Source organism: Miniopterus schreibersii (genome assembly GCF_964146895.1).
Source record: "Miniopterus schreibersii genome assembly, chromosome: 11".
Lineage (NCBI taxonomy): Eukaryota > Metazoa > Chordata > Mammalia > Chiroptera > Miniopteridae > Miniopterus > Miniopterus schreibersii.
Window position 1 is genome coordinate 9,049,255 of NC_138111.1, and position 18,889 is coordinate 9,068,143.

Sequence of the window (18,889 nt, forward strand, 5' to 3'; positions counted from 1 at the left end):
ATCCTAAGGGAAGGACAACCAATAGGTGCTTCAGCTCATAAACACTCACATATACACATACATACAAATCCTAAGTAACACACAGAGACACACACAACACACAGTGGAAGACCACTTACCCATAAACATACTTACAATACACATCAACACACCTGACTCATGATACACCAGGTAAACACTCAACTCACCACAGATACGTAACTCTTAACACTGTACACACGTCACCAAAAACATAAAGGCCACAGACAATCAAAAATCTCACAAGAAACACACACCAACAACACACATGCACACCCAGCCACACTCACTACAACAAGCAGCACACACCCTCCTGTTCCTGAGAGGCAGGCTTCCCTCCCCTTCTGACCATCCCGTTCCTGGGGAGGCAGTCAGCATGGGGCAGTTAAGCCTATTCAGTCACAGGCACAGTCATTACACCAGCACCAGCACCCCAGGCACGTGCTCCACATACATGGTAACGCACACACAGAGAAAACCAAGCAACACCCCTTCCTGCTCTCACACACAGGTGTGTCACCCACAGGCACATCTCACACATGTACCAGCACACACTGCTGAGCAGAGGTCTTAGCCCTCTCTGGCCTGCCCTTGGTTCCCAGTGAGGTTGGGCATCTTGTCCAGTAGCAGAGACAATAGTCTCACTCCCAATGCTCAACTGTGATGCCAGGGTTCACAGTCACAGGCATGAGTCAGGAGTCCCAAACGACACACCAGGAGGCTGATAACTTGGTCTGCATGCCCTAAAACAGGGCCAAGATTAGGTCTAACCAGGGCAGAGTCAGGCTATGTGTCAGATACGTAGCACACACACACACAGACACACACACACACACACACACACACACACATAGACACAGATACAGTCATGGACACAGAGTCTCCTACATGAACTCACTAGCATACAGGGAAATCCAGCACCAAGTGCAGATTTCCAGTTCCTCTCACCTGTGCTGGTAATTGGTGCGCTCAGACACCTTCTGCTCCAGACTCTTGCCCATCTCCTCAGGTTTTCTTCAGGAGACCTACCTAATGTCCAGACACAGAAGAAATATATGTGGTCTTGGTCCTTATATAGACTTTCATTTTCCTTAAGCAGCTCCAGAAAGATCAATCCAAAGGTAACAATTACTAATGAGAAGCTGTAACAAAGTCCCCGAGCTTCTGGCTAATTTCTTACTGCCCTTTGGGGAGGTGTGTGTCCATAGGCTAGAGGGACTGGAGTCCTAGGGGACAGTGTTCCTGATTCCTGTCATGCCCTGGACTTCTTTCTTCTTGGGCATCCTTCCAGTTGAGACAAAGGGATCTTTCATCATTTTATTTTGAAATGTTTTAGATATACAAAGTGTTAAAAATGATATATAGGGTGAAGCAAAAGTAGGTTTATAGTTGTGAGTACACAAAATACAAAGTTTAGTCATGTATTATTAAGTATTATATGATTTTCCATACAAAAAACCGTAACCTACTTTTTTGCCCCACCCTGTAATTGGCTAAGTTGGTGTGTTCCAGGTTCCCTACTGGAAAGTAACTATTTTTTAAAGTTTTTATTTTAACCTTGTAATTAATAGGCATCACTTGGGTAGATATTTTTATACTGTATAAACATAACTTTTCCTTTATTAAAATTTCACTCACTACATTTGACATCCATTAGTGATTCTTTTTTTTAAATATACCTTCATTGATTTCAGAGAGGGAGAGAGAGAAAAACATCAATGGTCAGAGAGAGTCATTGATCAGCTGCCTCCTGCACGCCCCGACTGAGGATCAAGCCCGCAACCCGGGCATGTTACCTGACCGGGAATAGAACCTTGATCTTCTGGGTCCTAGGTTGGTGCTTAACCACTGAGCCATGCTGGTCGGGCTGGTGATTCTTATGTGAGAAAATTATTGCAAATGTGGTGGCCAAATGGTGATTTTTATAATTCTGTCATTTCCCATATTTATTAGTTGTATTTTCCTAAAAGAAGAAACTTAGTCTTATTCCCCGGGTTATTTATTTATGTATTTATTCATTCATTTAATCTCTCTTTTTTAACACATAAGCAATTTTTAGAACATAACAATTTTCATAGTGTAATTATTCTTACCACGGCTGATTGTAGTCTGCCAACATAACATCATTGATTATGAGTTGGGAAGAGATGTGGAGAATCAGCTTGAAGCCCCCAATAACCAGCATAAAATAATCAGGTCAAAAAAGAAAAATAGAAAGTTCACCAGGAGCAGATCATGATGCTAAGTCGGCGTGTTTCAGTAACGTAGTCTAAGAGATACATAAAAGCTGGCATATCGCAAAGGAGAAAAATATTTCCACAAGTACAGTTCTGCAGGGAATTTTGCCTGTATCTTATAAGAGCAGGTGAAGCAAAAAATATTAATTAGGAATAAAGAATTATTAACAATCCTGAAGGCAAATGGACCTGGTGACATATTAACAGCACTTATACATGACAACAGAATTCATACTCTTATTAACTTTATATGGGGAGCTGCCGACCATACAATATCTTTAGGAAGTTATCTCACCGTGCTCCTGACTGCAACAAGAGGATTTAGTGGTTGCCGCTTAAAGAATTTAACCCTATGGACACACAGTTCTAGGGCCTGTTTCATATCTCTGTTCCTCAGGCTGTAGATGAAGGGGTTCAGCATGGGGGTGACTACCGCATACATGAGCGAAGCAGTTATGTCCTTGGAATCCCAGGAAGAGGAGAAAAAATAAACACCTGCAAGTGTCCCGTAGTATAAAGACACCACAAAGAGGTGGGAGCCACAGGTGGAAAAGGCTTTAAAGAGTCTCTTAGTGGAGGGGACCCTCAGGATGATGGCCCCTATGCGGATATATGAGCCCAAAACAATAGCCAAAGGCAGGAAGGAAAGCATTCCTCCCTCGGTGAAGATGACCAGCGTATTGAGGGAGATGTCAGAGCAGCTCAGCTTCAGGAGGGCAGCGAGGTCACAGAAGAAGTGGGTGATGGTGTTGTCAGCACAGAAGGACAGTCGGACCAAGAGGAGGGTATGCAACAGGGCCCTGCCACAGGAGAAAGCCCAGGAGCCAGCCACCAGCAGTGTGCACACCTCCTTCCTCATGATGGTGGTGTAGTGCAGAGGGTGACAGATGGCCACATACCTGTCATATGCCATCACTGCCAGAAGGAAATTGTCAAAAGAAGCAAAAATTATGAAAAAATACAGCTGAGTAATGCATCCCACATAGGAGATGGATTGTTGCTGAGTCTGCATGTTTCTGAGCATCTTAGGGACAGTGACAGAGGAGAGAGAAATATCAGAGAAGGCCAGGTGGCTGAGGAAGAAGTACATGGGCGTGTGCAGGCGAGAGTCCAGCCTGATGAGCAGGATGATGAGCAGGTTGCCCAGCACCGTGGTCAGGTACATGCCCAGGAACAGGGTGAAGAACACGCCCTGCTGCCCTGGCTGGATGGGGAGCCCCAGGAGGAGGAACTCGGACACGCTGCTCTGGTTCTCCCTCCTCATGGTCCTTCTCTGCCGGGGATGAAAGCACAGTGAGAAAGATCATACTAGGTTAAGGGCTTTATCTGTATTTCCTACATTTGTAGACTAAAAATCTTCACAGCTGCACTAAGAAGGAATGTCCTTTTCATACTTCAACTGCTTGCAAATAGAAATATAAGGAATATAAATTCCCCATGCATATATAAACTATATGTATTTCCATTTTCTGTAGATTAAACCATATCAAATACTCTTTAATAGAATCAATAGTATGGTGACTGATGGTTACTAGACTTACTGTGATGATAGGCATATAAATGTTGAATTACCATGTTGTACACACCAGAATCTAATGTAATATTGTATGTCAACTGTAATTAAGAATAAATGTAAAAGAGAAAAATGATTGAACGTCGACTGCTTGGTGCAGCTCAGTCCAATATGTCTGCATGATCAGAGCCTGTGCTCGCTTAACCACTACCCACAGACACCTCCCCTACTTGGAAACTCGCTGTGTTCCTTCAGGGTTGCCAGTACATCATATTTTTCTCAGATCTCAACCTAGATAGTGCCCTTCATCTCTATTGGTGTTTTTCAATTGACAAAAGATCCTTACATTCATTACCATTTGTTTAAAAATGCCTATTTATTGAGGGCCTGTGTTTTGTGGGGCAAGTGTCATTCCTTCCGTTTTATAGATTGAAAACAGAGGCCAATGAGTTAAGTGACCTCCTCAAGGTTCGCCACCATTGGGTGGAGTTCTGCGCTCTGACTTCACGCAGCATGATACCTAATGTTTCTTTGCCTGGGACATCAGGTGAAATTGTTAAAAACTCTGAGTGACACAGTCACACTCAAGCATGTGAGAAGCACAGCAGGTCCATTTCAGACACAGGATTCTTTGAAGTTTTGGTATCTCAGCCAGTAATGCTCCAGGGGAAGGGCACTGAAGGAAATATTTGAGGTCATGGGGGCAGGTTGGAAGACCCAGACACACTTACAAATCACACACACACACACATACACACAACCACACACACACACACACACACACACACACACACACAGTTGCACTCTGATTTGAGGATTCCAGTCACCTTGACCATGTCTCTATCGTAAGGGAAGGACAACCAATAGGTGCTTCAGCTCATAAACACTCACATATACACATACATACAAATCCTAAGTAACACACAGAGACATACACAACACACAGTGGAAGACCACTTACCCATAAACATACTTACAATACACATCAACACACCTGACTCATGATACACCTGGTAAACACTCAACTCACCACAGATACGTAACTCTTAACACTGTACACACGTCACCAAAAACATAAAAGCCACAGACAATCAAAAATCTCACAGGAAACACACCAACAACACACATGCACACCCAGCCACACTCACTACAACAAGCAGCACACACCCTCCTGTTCCTGAGAGGCAGGCTTCCCTCCCCTTCTGACCATCCCGTTCCTGGGGAGGCAGTCAGCATGGGGCAGTTAAGCCTATTCATTCACAGGCACAGTCATTACACCAGCACCAGCACCCCAGGCACGTGCTCCACATACATGGTAACGCACACACAGAGAAAACCAAGCAACACCCCTTCCTGCTCTCACACACAGGTGTGTCACCCACAGGCACATCTCACACATGTACCAGCACACACTGCTGAGCAGAGGTCTTAGCCCTCCCTGGCCTGCCCTTGGTTCCCAGTGAGGTTGGGCATCTTGTCCAGTAGCAGAGACAATAGTCTCACTCCCAATGCTCAACTGTGATGCCAGGGTTCACAGTCACAGGCATGAGTCAGGAGTCCCAAACGACACACCAGGAGGCTGATAACTTGGTCTGCATGCCCTAAAACAGGGCCAAGATTAGGTCTAACCAGGGCAGAGTCAGGCTATGTGTCAGATACATAGCACACACACACACAGACACACACACACACACACACACACACACACATAGACACAGATACAGTCATGGACACAGAGTCTCCTACATGAACTCACTAGCATACAGGGAAATCCAGCACCAAGTGCAGATTTCCAGTTCCTCTCACCTGTGCTGGTAATTGGTGCGCTCAGACACCTTCTGCTCCAGACTCTTGCCCATCTCCTCAGGTTTTCTTCAGGAGACCTACCTAATGTCCAGACACAGAAGAAATATATGTGGTCTTGGTCCTTATATAGACTTTCATTTTCCTTAAGCAGCTCCAGAAAGATCAATCCAAAGGTAACAATTACTAATGAGAAGCTGTAACAAAGTCCCCGAGCTTCTGGCTAATTTCTTACTGCCCTTTGGGGAGGTGTGTGTCCATAGGCTAGAGGGACTGGAGTCCTAGGGGACAGTGTTCCTGATTCCTGTCATGCCCTGGACTTCTTTCTTCTTGGGCATCCTTCCAGCTGGGACAAAGGGATCTTTCAACATTTTATTTTGAAATGTTTTAGATATACAAAGTGTTAAAAATGATATATAGGGTGAAGCAAAAGTAGGTTTATAGTTGTGAGTACACAAAATACAAAGTTTAGTCATGTATTATTAAGTATTGTATGATTTTCCATACAAAAAATCGTAACCTACTTTTTTGCCCCACCCTATAATTGGCTAAGTTGGTGTGTTCCAGGTTCCCTACTGGAAAGTAACTATTTTTTAAAGTTATTATTTTAACCTTGTAATTAATAGGCATCATTTGGGTAGATATTTTTATACTGTATAAACATAACTTTTCCTTTATTAAAATTTCACTCACTACATTTGACATCCATTAGTGATTCTTTTTTTTAAATATACCTTCATTGATTTCAGAGAGGGAGAGGGAGAGAGAGAAAAACATCAATGGTGAGTCATTGATCAGCTGCCTCCTGCATGCCCCCGACTGAGGATCAAGCCCGCAACCCGGGCATGTTACCTGACCGGGAATAGAACCTTGATCTTCTGGGTCCTAGGTTGGTGCTTAACCACTGAGCCATGCTGGTCGGGCTGGTGATTCTTATGTGAGAAAATTATTGCAAATGTGGTGGCCAAATGGTGATTTTTATAATTCTATCATTTCCCATATTTATTAGTTGTATTTTCCTAAAAGAAGAAACTTAGTCTTATTCCCCGGGTTATTTATTTTTGTATTTATTCATTCATTCATTTATTCTCTCTTTTTTAACACATAAGCAATTTTTAGAACATAACAATTTTCATAGTGTAATTATTCTTACCACGGCTGATTGCAGTCTGCCAACATAACATCATTGATTGTGAGTTGGGAAGAGATGTGGAGAATCAGCTTGAAGCCCCCAATAACTAGCATAAAATAATCAGGTCAAAAAAGAAAAATAGAAAGTTCACCAGGAGCAGATCATGATGCTAAGTCGGCGTGTTTCAGTAACGTAGTCTAAGAGATACATAAAAGCTGGCATATTGCAAAGGAGAAAAATATTTCCACAAGTACAGTTCTGCAGGGAATTTTGCCTGTATCTTATAAGAGCAGGTGAAGCAAAAAATATTAATTAGGAATAAAGAATTATTAACAATCCTGAAGGCAAATGGACCTGGTGACATATTAACAGCACTTATACATGACAACAGAATTCATACTTTTACTAACTTTATATGGGGAGCTGCCGACCATACAATATCTTTAGGAAGTTATCTCACCGTGCTCCTGACTTCAACAACAGGATTTAGTGGTTGCCGCTTAAAGAACTTAACCCTATGGACACACAGTTCTAGGGCCTGTTTCATATCTCTGTTCCTCAGGCTGTAGATGAAGGGGTTCAGCATGGGGGTGACTACCGCATACATGAGCGAAGCAGTTATGTCCTTGGAATCCCAGGAAGAGGAGAAAAAATAAACACCTGCAAGTGTCCCGTAGTATAAAGACACCACAAAGAGGTGGGAGCCACAGGTGGAAAAGGCTTTAAAGAGTCTCTTAGTGGAGGGGACCCTCAGGATGATGGCCCCTATGCGGATATATGAGCCCAAAACAATAGCCAAAGGCAGGAAGAAAATCACTCCTCCCTCAGTGAAGATGACCAGCATATTGAGGGAGATGTCAGAGCAGCTCAGCTTCAGGAGGGCAGCGAGGTCACAGAAGAAGTGGGTGATGGTATTGTCAGCACAGAAGGACACTCGGACCAAGAGGAGGGTGTGCAACAGGGCCCTGCCACAGGAGAGAATCCAGGAGCCAGCCACCAGCATTGTGCACAGCCCCTCCCTCAAGATGGTGGTGTAGTGCAGAGGGTGACAGATGGCCACGTACCTGTCATATGCCATCACTGCCAGAAGGAAATTGTCAAGAGAACCAAAAAGTATGAAAAAGTACAGCTGAGCAATGCATCCCACATAGGAGATGGATTGTCGCTGAGTCTGCATGTTCCTGAGCATCTTTGGGACAGTGACAGAGGAGAGAGAAATGTCAGAGAAGGCCAGGTGGCTGAGGAAGAAGTACATGGGCGTGTGCAGGCGAGAGTCCAGCCTGATGAGCAGGATGATGAGCAGGTTGCCCAGCACCGTGGTCAGGTACATGCCCAGGAACAGGGTGAAGAACACGCCCTGCTGCCCTGGCTGGATGGGGAGCCCCAGGAGGAGGAACTCGGACACGCTGCTCTGGTTCTCAGGCCTCATGCTGCTCTTCTGTTTGCGGGGGATGAAGAAGGTTTGAGAATCTCAGAACCCTATAAAGAACAACCAGGACCATCACATCTCACACTGTAATTCTTCAGGGAAAACATGAATGTTAACTACACTCCTATTAATTTCTCACACCTGTGAATATGCATCTTCCTTCTATCCCTGTCTGTGTCCAGGATTCTTTGCACCCCAGAAGCAGCCAACAGGACCTCATTGCACAGAAGCAAGAGAGCATTCACTGTGTCATTCACCATGATTTATTGAACATGGAGTCTGTGTGGGGACCTCTACTAAGGACTGAGATGCAACAGTGGACAAGACAAGCAGTGTCCCCCCTTCTATGAGTTTCAGCCTTGATGAGCCTGGGGGGATAATTTCTACACCAGGCCAGAGCCAAACCATAATAATTCCCTGCGGCAGATAGAAAATGAGCCCCGAAACTGTTGTCCGTTGTTTCTGCCTTAAAGTAACTGAGACTCCAGTGCTGAGCTGTGTTGCTGGAGTGTTGTCACACTCCTCCTGTGAACTTTCCAGGTCCCCTTGACCCACAAATGTAAACTCAGGGACACTCTAGTAATGGGTGGCCATTTAAAGCCACTTGATGCCAGAATAGCTCAGAAACCAGAATAGTCCACAAACTATTTTACATAATAGTGCTGCACATTTAGTTGAACATTTGGGTACTTGGCGAATGACTTTCCCTATGTTTCCTAATTAAATCCACACATCAGCCTTACATTCCCAGATTTTAAAATCTCTTCACAGCTGCACTAAGAATTTCTCTTTTTTCACCTATTTTAGCTTTTAAGAAATAGAAACCTAAATTACACAAATTCTGTAGGCACCCAATCGTACAGTAGAGAAAGAATGGCACACACACATGTGTATATCTGTATCTATAATATGTGTTATATAATATATATAACTGATATATATGTATTACCATTTTCTATCAATTAAAAATTACCAAGTATTATCTACTTCTTAGGTTTCAGCCTAATATGTCTGTGTGATCAGAACCCATAGTCTTAACCATTACGCAGGGAAACTTCCCTTTTGTTGCTTAGGGGAGTCAGGCACAATGTATTATTTTAGAGATGTGTGGACACAAAGTTGTCCAAAATTTTCTTGGTTCCCCTACTGGATAATTTCATTTTTTATACTTACATACTTTCCAACTGGTAACAATCTCAAATACATTAACTTTTACTTATCCAATAACTGTTTACTCAAGGTCTCTGTAAGGGTCACAAGACAAGTGTAATTCTTTCCATTTTATAGATTTGGAAACTGAGGCCAAGCTTTTAATAACTTTCCCAAAGTCTCGCCACTATTTGATGGTGATTTTGCCCAATAACTTCACACAGCATGATGCCTTGAGTTTATTTTGTTAGAGATGTTTAGTGTAAGTAAAGAAGGGGTTGCAAAATTCTGAGTGACTCAGTCACACTCAGGTACATGAAATGATAGCAGATTCTTTCCAAGAAACAGGGAATTGTTTAGACTTTGTCTATCTCACCCATAAACAGACTCACAATGCACATCAACACGCCTGACTCATGACACACCTGGTAAACACTCAGCTCACCACAGATACATAACTCAAACAGTATACACACATCACCAAAAACAGAAAGGCCACACACAGTTCAAAAATCTCACAAGAAACACGCACCAGTAACGCACATGCATATCCAGCCACACTCACAACAAGCAGCACACACCCTCCTGTTCCTGAGAGGCAGGCTTCCCTCCCTTCTGACCATCCCGTTCCTGGGGAGGCAGTTCAGCAGGGGGCAGTTAAGCCTATTCAGTCACAGGCACAGTCATTACAATAGCACCAACGCCCCAGGCATGTGGTTACACACATGGTAACATACACAGAGAAAACCAAGCAACACACCTTACTGCTCTCACATACAAGTGTGTCACCCACAGACACAGCTCACACATGCATCAGCACATGCTGCTGAGCAGAGGTCAGAGCCCTCTCTGACCTGACCTTGGTTCCTTATGAGGTCAGGCATCTTCCTGTCCAGCAGCAGAGACAATCTCACTCCTGATGCTCAGCTGTGATGCCAGTGTACACGATCACAGGCATGAATCAGGAGTCCCTAACCACACGCCAGGAGGTGATAACTTGGTCTACATGCACTAAAACTGGGGCCCAGATTAGGTCTAACTCGGGAAAAGAGTTAGGCTGTGAGTCAGATACATAGCACATGCACATACATGAAATTACCAAATGACATGTACACAAACATATACAGTATATATAGACACACACATAGGAACACAGAGTCACGTAAACCCACAAGCCAGATCCATCACCAAGTGCAGATTTCCAGCTCCTCTCACCTGTGCTCCTCATTGGTGAGTTCAGACCCTTTTGCTCCAGACTCTTGCCCATCCCCTCAGCTTCTCTTCAGGAGACTCAGTACCCAGATGAAAAGGAGAAACGTGGCCTTAGCGCTTCTACAGATGTTCATGTTTTCTAACCAACTCCAGAGCAGTGAGCAAAAAGATAATGTTTAAATTACCAGTGTGGGAACTGAAACAAAGTCCCCAAGCTTCTGGGTCAGGGAGGAGTCACCACAGGCCTATTTCTTACTGCCCTGTGGGGAGCTGTGCATCCAGGAGCCAGAGGGACTGGAATCCTAGGGGACAGTGTCCCTGATTCCAGGGATGCTCTGGACTCCCTTTCTTCTTGGGTGTTGTTCCAGCTGGGACAAAGTATTTTTAAAAAGAGATTGTAATAATGGCTTGTTTAGAAAGGTGTTGGCCAGTTTGAGGGAAACTCTTAGATGGCGAGGGCTAGCAACGGTGGGAGACAGGTGCAAGTGGAGGGAGTGGCCGTCAGAACTTGTAGTTATAAGAGAGGACCCCTAACCAGGAGCTGTGAACACCTACTGTCACTCCATGGTCCGACAGGGAGGACAGAAGAATAAATCCCCTTCTTCCCTCTCCTGCCTTTCAGTCTCTTGCTTGTGCTTCCCATTGGCCGAATCCAAAGGGCCAGGGAGCCCACTTAATGCAGCCCTTGAAGGCCAGACTCCCGACACAAAACAGGACGGAGAAGGCTGGAGAATGGGCCTGAAGGGACAAATGGAGAATACCTAGCATACATTCGTATAGACAGTACTTTCTGGTTACACATATTTGTGCCAACTTGTGGGTGGCAAATATGCCGATTCGTTTCCTTCTGCAGACGTGCTTCCTTTCTTGGTGTCAAATTGCCTTTACAGTTTTATCATAGAGACTGTAAACTCTAATAAAGAGAGAGGGTGATATTTTTAAAAATTTATCTTTATTGTTGAAAGTATTACGGATGTCCCATTTTCCCCCTCATTGATCCCCTCCACCCCGCTCCCCCCCCGGCTTTCTCCACACTATTGTCCGTGTTCATGGGTTATGCTTATATGTATGTAAGTTCTTTGATTAATCTCTCCCTGCCTACTCCCCCAACCCCGCCTTCCTAGAGGGGGTGACATTTTATAGAATGACCTTCTTGTGTCCTGCCCATGGCTCAGCAGGTCATATCTGTCTCTGACAAGGGCTACAAAGAGAATATTTTGGAGGATCATAATTGCCTGCCTGGTTGCGAACTTTAATTTTAGTGATATGCCTGTGGATATTCTGTTCTCTCTTACAGAGTAATTATGGACAAAAGACTTCTAAAATATTTTTATTCTGAAATCATTTCAGACTTACAGAAAAGTAAAAATGACACAAAGAAGTTCCTATATGCCTTTCACTCAGATTCCCGAAAAGTAAATATTTACCACGTTTGCGTCATTATCGCGTAGATGCCCGTATGTCTGAGACTCAGGATGTAGACCTTTGGCAGGTGCGCCACAGTGCGTATCATTGTAAGGACGCCGCTCTCAGTTTGTCTAATTACTGGAGATTTTAACCGTGGTCAGTTGATTAAGGTGCGTCTGCCAGGTTTCTCTACTGTAAAGTTAATATTTTTATCTTTGAAATTAATAACTAGAATTTGAGTAGACATTTTGAGGCTATAAAAACATCCTATTTCTCATTTAAATTTAAACCACTGTATATGGCATCATACTTAGTAAGAATCACCTGATTCTTGCTGGAAACAATGATTTTGGAATTGTGGTGGCCAAATGGTGATTTTTCTCATTTCATCAATCATTCTACATGGACTAGTTCTCTGTAAGAGGGAAGTGTCCCCTTGTCTGCCGTTTTTTAATTAATTAATTTATATCATTTTTGATCCACAGATTCTCAGTTAATCTCTGAGTCATAATCCATTACAGTTGTTATTCTTTTTGAAGATCAAATTATTCCAGATTGGGCCGTTTAATGTTTATGAGTGAAAAGTCACCAGAAATTATAAAACTGTTGGGGCAATGAAAAAAATGGGGGGAAAGTATTACTACTGTTTAAGTAAGATTACAGATGTGTCAGAGGTAAATGCTATCCTGAGGATTCTAGTTCCTGGTGTTCGACTCAAGAGTCCATCCCTTTAAAGTCCATCACCTTGCGCCATCGTCAGTGAAGCCTGTTAGCATTGTCCCTCGGGTCTGCTGCAGCTTCATTCCCACTTCTCTAAGGAGAGTAATTTCTGGGAGATCATATGTTTGCACAAAAGAGCTACTTATTTTTACCCCTTTATCTCTCAAAGGGGTAACTTTATATAAACAAAAGTCTATCTGAAAAGTAAATAACACAGCAATCCCATTTACTGTAATATCAAAACCAGTAAAGTACTGAGGAACAAATTTAACAAAGAGGTGAAAGGCATGTCTGCTGAAAACCAGAAGACATTGAGGAAGAAATCAAAGAAGACAGAAATAAATGGGACTGCATCCTGTGGTCATGGATTTGCAGACCTACTGCTGTTAAAATGTCCATACTACCCAGAGTGATCTACAGATTCAGTGCTATTCCTTTCAATATCCCAATGATATTTTTTACAGAAATAGAAAAAACAATCCTAAAATTTACATGGAACCACAAAGATGAATGGGTAAAGAAAATGTGGCATTACCTATCATCCATCTATTTCAGCCACAAAAAAAGGAAGGAAATCCTGTCTTGTGCAACAACATACATGGACCTTGAGGGCATCATGATAAGTGAAATAAGTCAGAGAAGACAGATACTATATAATCTCATTTATAGGTGAGATCTAAAAAAGACAGCTCATAGAAACAGAGTAGATTGGTGGTTGGCAGGAGCGAGGAGTGGGGGATGAGAGAGCTGGGTGAAGGTGGCCAAAAGTGCAAACTTATAGGTATAAACTGAGTAAGTGCTCATTGTAACATAACTTACAGCGTAGTGACTACAGTTAACTATAAGACTGTAACTGTAAGATTGTATATTTGAAAGTTGCTAAGAAGGTAGATTTTAAAAGTTCTCACCCCAAAGAGAAAGTTGTAATATGTGAGGGGATAGATGTGTTAACTGACATTATTGTGGTGACCATTTTGCAATATATACATGTATCAAATCATTGTATGGCACACCTCAAACTTACACAATGTTATATGTCAGTTCTATCTCAATAAAGTTAGAAACAAATGAATAACTATTTGTTTGAATGAATGAATGAATGAATGAATGAATGAATGAATGAATGAATGAATGGAATGAAGGAAGGTCACATGAATAGTAAGTGGAGGAGGCACTACAGACCCAGGACTTTCTGTCTCTGTACTCAAGGCTAAGGGAAAAGACACATGTGTGGTGTGAGACGGTGGTTTACACTGAGGGCAACAGAAGAGTGTGTGTTTCCTGTGAGAGCGTGTGGATGATGTTTGCCAGATTACACAATACTCTCTACAAAATTCACAGGGAAACCTTCTGTCTGGTTTCAGTGCCAGGAATAGTTGTTATCCTCACTTTTCAGATGAAGAAACCGAGCCTCATAGAGGTTAAGAAATGTGTTAAAAGCAGCTAAGTGGCAAGGCCAGCATTCTAATAAATATCTCCTTTCCTCAACTTTAACCCTCAAAACACTGCTCTGAGCCTAAACTCTGAAAATGCATGATTTTCCCAAGGCCCCTTTCCTAAATATGACAGTAGCCTTTGCCTGAACCATGTGCTTTAAACTCATAACTTAGAAAGAAGTCTAATCCACCTGCCTCCCCAGACACTGGGACACACACATACACGCCATTGATCTACCCTCACTAAATCTCCTGATTGCTGCACCCTCCTTTATTTACGTATGTCCCACCTGACTCTAGAATACACCTTGGTCCTCATCAGAATCCCCAAACATAAAAATATTCACCCACAGAAATATCTGTCCACCCTTGATAACCAGCCTATAGTTGGGGAAACCGAAGCATGCCCTTGAGAAATGTTAAGAGATTAAGAGGCTCTGAGATTATCCCCAACATCTATTTTATTTTATTTTTTATTTTTTTAAAATATATCTTTATTGATTTCAGAGAGAGGAAAGGAGAGGGAGAGAGAGAGAGAAACATCAATGATGAGAGAGTCATTGATCGGCTGCCTCGCCACACCCGACTGGGGATCGAGCCCGCAACCCAGGCATGTTCCCTGACCGGGAATCGAACCCTGATCACCTGGGTCCTAGGTCAACGCTCAAACGGCTGGGCTTATTTAATTAATTAATTTATTTTAAATAGCCCCAACATCTAAACAGGAAGCCTCGGATCTCCTCACCCCTTTGGAGTCAGCTCTGCTAACTGTGATTCCCTTTCTGCTTTCTCTGCCTAGAGATCACGGGACAGACTCCCCTGAGAGGTCCTCACAGCACAACTCCCTCCCCTAACAAGATCCCCAGAGGCCAGCAGAGTGGGGCTCAGACTCATGAGAAGCTGGCTGGGCTTCCACAGTGAAGAGTCCTTGCCATTGATTGAGGGCATTGCTGCCTTCTGAGATGTGGAGCTGGGAAAAGCAGTCGCATGCTGGGGACAAGATGTTGGGAGAGGAACTGGTTTGAGGCCAGCAAAGGGGGGACTGTGCTATCCCTTTAAAGTCCTCTATCAGTTCCTCCCTCCTTTCCTGTTCCTCTCCGTGTTAATCAGCTCAGGATTTCACGGGAGAAACACGAGGGAGCTGAGCTTCGGCTGAGAGCAGACTCAGAGCTGATTAGCAGATGTGCAGATCAGCTCCTGGAGAGACTGGGAGGGAAAGAAAAGCTTCTGGATATGAAGGTGAGCTTCAGGAAGCTGGCTACTCGGTTTAGTACTTATCTCCTCCCTGGGAGTTTCAAATATCCCACAGATTAAGAAGTCATGGGGTGCAGCTAAAACTTCCATCTGGCTTTAGGTTTTACGTCCATCCAGTTTGATCTCTAGGCCATCTACACCGTATCTTTTGGTGGAAGGAAAACCCTGTCAGAAGAAAAAAAAAACATTACATTCTCAGCTTCATCCACTCACCTTGTGCTTTTAGACCTGTTCTTTCTGATTCTCCGATCCAAAACCTTCTTCCCTTTTTTCTAGTCATCAGCACGGGTGATCCTCCCACTCAGCTTCATGGATTAACCCAAATCTCTGCTGATTTTTTGTATTCAGCATTCCCTAGGCAGCCCTTTCATAAAGGACTCATTTTTGAATTGACCTGTATTTGACAAACTGCTTTTCAGACACGGACTCTCACTTGCTTTTCATAAAACATCAGGCATCAGCTTTCGGACAGGTGACGGACGGCAATCCAACCCCCATTTTTGCATTAAGTCCAGCACCCTGTCCAGGGCACAGCCACAACTCCACACAGTAGACTCACCCCAGCCATGCATGGCCAATGTTTTCCACCTTGTTTTGGCCAGTTAATCATGGATATTCAAATTTCAAATAATTCTACCATCTGTACAACATAGAAAGATAGGTCACCTCCAGTAGGCTTATTTCTGTCTAAGTGCTTTGAATGTATCGTCTCACCAAATCCTCATAAGAATGTGAATATCTGTGCCCAGTATCATTCAGGAGGAGACTGGGGTCTAAAGATGTTTAGTATCTCACAACTAAAATCTAAGTTTTTTTGTTTTTTTTTTACTCTCTCAGCAACTTTCAAATATGCAATATAGTATTATTAACTATAGTCACCATGCTGTACATGACATCACTTACTTGTTAATGAAATTGCAGAATTTAGTTGTTATATGAGTTAATATATTAATATATATCAGTGTTATATGATTTGATTATTAATATATAAATTATTATGTAATATAAGATGTTTTTAAATGCTTGAAAATTTCAGTGTAATAAGCCTGTTCAAAATGTGTGAAAGAATATGCTATCCTAAAGAAATTATTTTAAACACTTGGGTGATAAAACTATGTTCACTGTAAATATTTTTATGGTAACCAAGAATATATAACCAATGTCTCAAAATACTGGAAAATCCCTATGTAGTATGTCCATTCACAGGTATGGATGAATATGCTGATTCTAAAAAATTGATTTAAAACACTCTGCTGATACCAGGTCTCTCATTGCAGAGATTTTTATGGTAGCAAGAAATGGGGGTCATTTTGAAATGGAGGTCCATCCAGGTAGCTGGATATGACTGAAAAAACACATATGGTTTAAAAATTAACATGTTTCTCATCGATACTTTTAGATACGTGTATAAAAGATGAATTTAAAAGCATGAATTGAATACTCAACAGTTGATGCCCACCCTGTATAAAATGTGATTTAGGACAGGGGGTTAAAGAAAGGGAAAACAATTCACCAAAAAGGGGAGACTTACACAGACTGGTCATGATAGATTGCCATGAGCTATGGAGGATGAGCCTCTCACTCTGTGCTGGAGGAGAAAACACACATACACACTTTGTTGAAGTGGCCTCAACATTCCTCTTAGATTTGCCCTGTAATTTGGGCAGACCCTTATTTTTTTCCAAGATAGTGCAAAGATGAATGACACAACTGAAGTTGCTTTGATGGGGACTGAGTATCCTGTGACTTTTCTATCTAAAACACCTCTATCCACACTTCCCATCCATCACCATTCCTTTAAATACTGCTTTATTTTCTTCACAAGTTTTATCCTTACTTTATATTGTCCTTTGTGTGAGCTACACAAAGGCAAGGATTTGTTTTTATTGCTGTGTCCCCATCAGAGAAGTACTGCTTTGCAAAGAATAGGAATTAATGAACTTGAGTCAGAGAGGTCCATCTCTGATGATTTTTAAAGGAAAAATCTTATTCTGTCCCTCCAGCTTTCAGTATAAGGACCTTATGATGCCCATGGACTTGGAAAGGGAGTAACCACATCAAGGACTATGAGGTTGATAAGCTGTCCCTGCACAGCAGCTAATTGTGATTAAGTAGAGGAAATGAAGGCTTTGATGGGTTCTCGTGATTTGGGTTCTGAAGTTGGAGCATGTTAAATAATAAATAATAAATAACAAAGCTTCTTGTTACCCGAGTCAATGGAAAGAGTCAACCAAACCAGCAGTGTCTCTGAGTTCATTCTTCTGGGACTGTCCTCCCGGCCCGAGGACCAGAAGCCACTCTTCATTCTGTTCCTCATCATATACCTCGTCACTCTAACAGGGAACCTGCTCATCATTTTGGCCATCTACTGTGACCTCCAACTCCAGACCCCCATGTATTTCTTCTTGAGTTTCCTGTCTTTCACTGACATTTGCTTCACAACAACCATCATCCCCAGGATGCTAGTTAACTTCCTGTCGGAGAAGACCATCTCCTATGCTGGGTGTCTGACTCAGATGTATTTTATTTATGCTTTGGGCAACACTGACAGCTTCCTCCTGGCAGTCATGGCCTTTGACCGCTATGTGGCCATCTGTGACCCCTTCCACTATGTCACCACCATGAGCCATCACCGCTGTGTCCTGCTGGTGGCCTTTTCCTGCTCATTTACTCACATCCACTCTCTACTACACACACTTCTGCTGAATCATCTCACCTTCTGTGACTCCAATGTTATCCACCACTTTCTCTGTGACCTGAGCCCCCTGATGAAATTGTCCTGCTCCTCCACATTTGTCAATGAGATTGTGATAATGACAGAAGGACCTATTGTCTTGGTGACCCCCTTTCTATTCATTACTTTCTCTTACATGCGAATCCTCATCACAATTCTCAGAATCCCCTCAGCGGCTGGGAAACGCAAAGCCTTCTCCACTTGCGGTTCTCACCTCACCGTGGTAGCACTCTTTTATGGAAGCATCTTTTATGTTTATTTACAGCCCCTCTCCACCTACACCATCCAGGACCACATAGCAACAATTGTCTACACAGTCTTCACCTCCATGCTAAATCCTTTTATCTACAGCCTGAGAAACAAAGACCTGAAACAGGGCCTGAGGAAGCTGATGGGCACAAGGAAATCCCAGGCAGCAGCCTCTTGATAAATCCACTGGAATCTTCTCCACTTGGATCTGGTTTCCACTGGCTCTTGGTAAAGAGTCAGACTGCTGGAGCTTAGCATCTTGAACCCGTGTGAGACAAGGCTGTTCTGGGCACTTGCATCCATTGACCACAGCCCCACCACTGGCCCTGCCTCTGCTTAAATCACGATGTCCTTCCTCACTATTCCTCCACTTCCTTACGAAGATTCATCACTCACTCCTTTCCCAATACTCTTTTAATTCTTTTCCCAAAAATACGTCCTGAACAAATTTCTGTTTAAGAAGACATTCTCCAAAGCCCTTCACATTTCAGTACACTGCTGAAAATAATTACTTACCATATAGCTGTTGAATGCCTTTGCAAGTACTCAAAGGGGGAAAGAATGGAGGGGACAGAGAGAAGGGAAAGATTACAGCT

General features: G+C 42.9%; 3 protein-coding genes across 3 annotated transcripts; 1 reads left to right on the forward strand and 2 right to left on the reverse strand.

Moving 5' to 3' along the window:
- Positions 1-2,541: 2,541 nt before the first annotated feature.
- On the reverse strand, positions 2,542-3,519 carry LOC308563380 (olfactory receptor 1J4-like; the record flags this gene model as incomplete). The annotated part of the gene is made up of 1 exon (XM_081150418.1): positions 2,542-3,519. One exon carries the CDS (start codon positions 3,517-3,519, stop codon positions 2,542-2,544), a length of 978 nt encoding a protein of 325 aa, XP_081006544.1.
- A 3,635-nt stretch (positions 3,520-7,154) lies between these two features.
- Positions 7,155-8,178, reverse strand: LOC308563390 (olfactory receptor 1J4-like; the record flags this gene model as incomplete). Its single annotated transcript, XM_081150427.1, has 1 exon — positions 7,155-8,178. Exon 1 carries the CDS (start codon positions 8,130-8,132, stop codon positions 7,155-7,157), a length of 978 nt encoding a protein of 325 aa, XP_081006553.1. The 5' UTR covers positions 8,133-8,178.
- A 9,348-nt stretch (positions 8,179-17,526) lies between these two features.
- Positions 17,527-18,471, forward strand: LOC308563612 (olfactory receptor 1L8-like; the record flags this gene model as incomplete). The annotated part of the gene is made up of 1 exon (XM_081150822.1): positions 17,527-18,471. The coding sequence occupies one exon, from the start codon at positions 17,527-17,529 to the stop codon at positions 18,469-18,471; it is 945 nt and encodes a 314-aa protein (XP_081006948.1).
- Between the last annotated feature and the right edge of the window lie 418 nt (positions 18,472-18,889).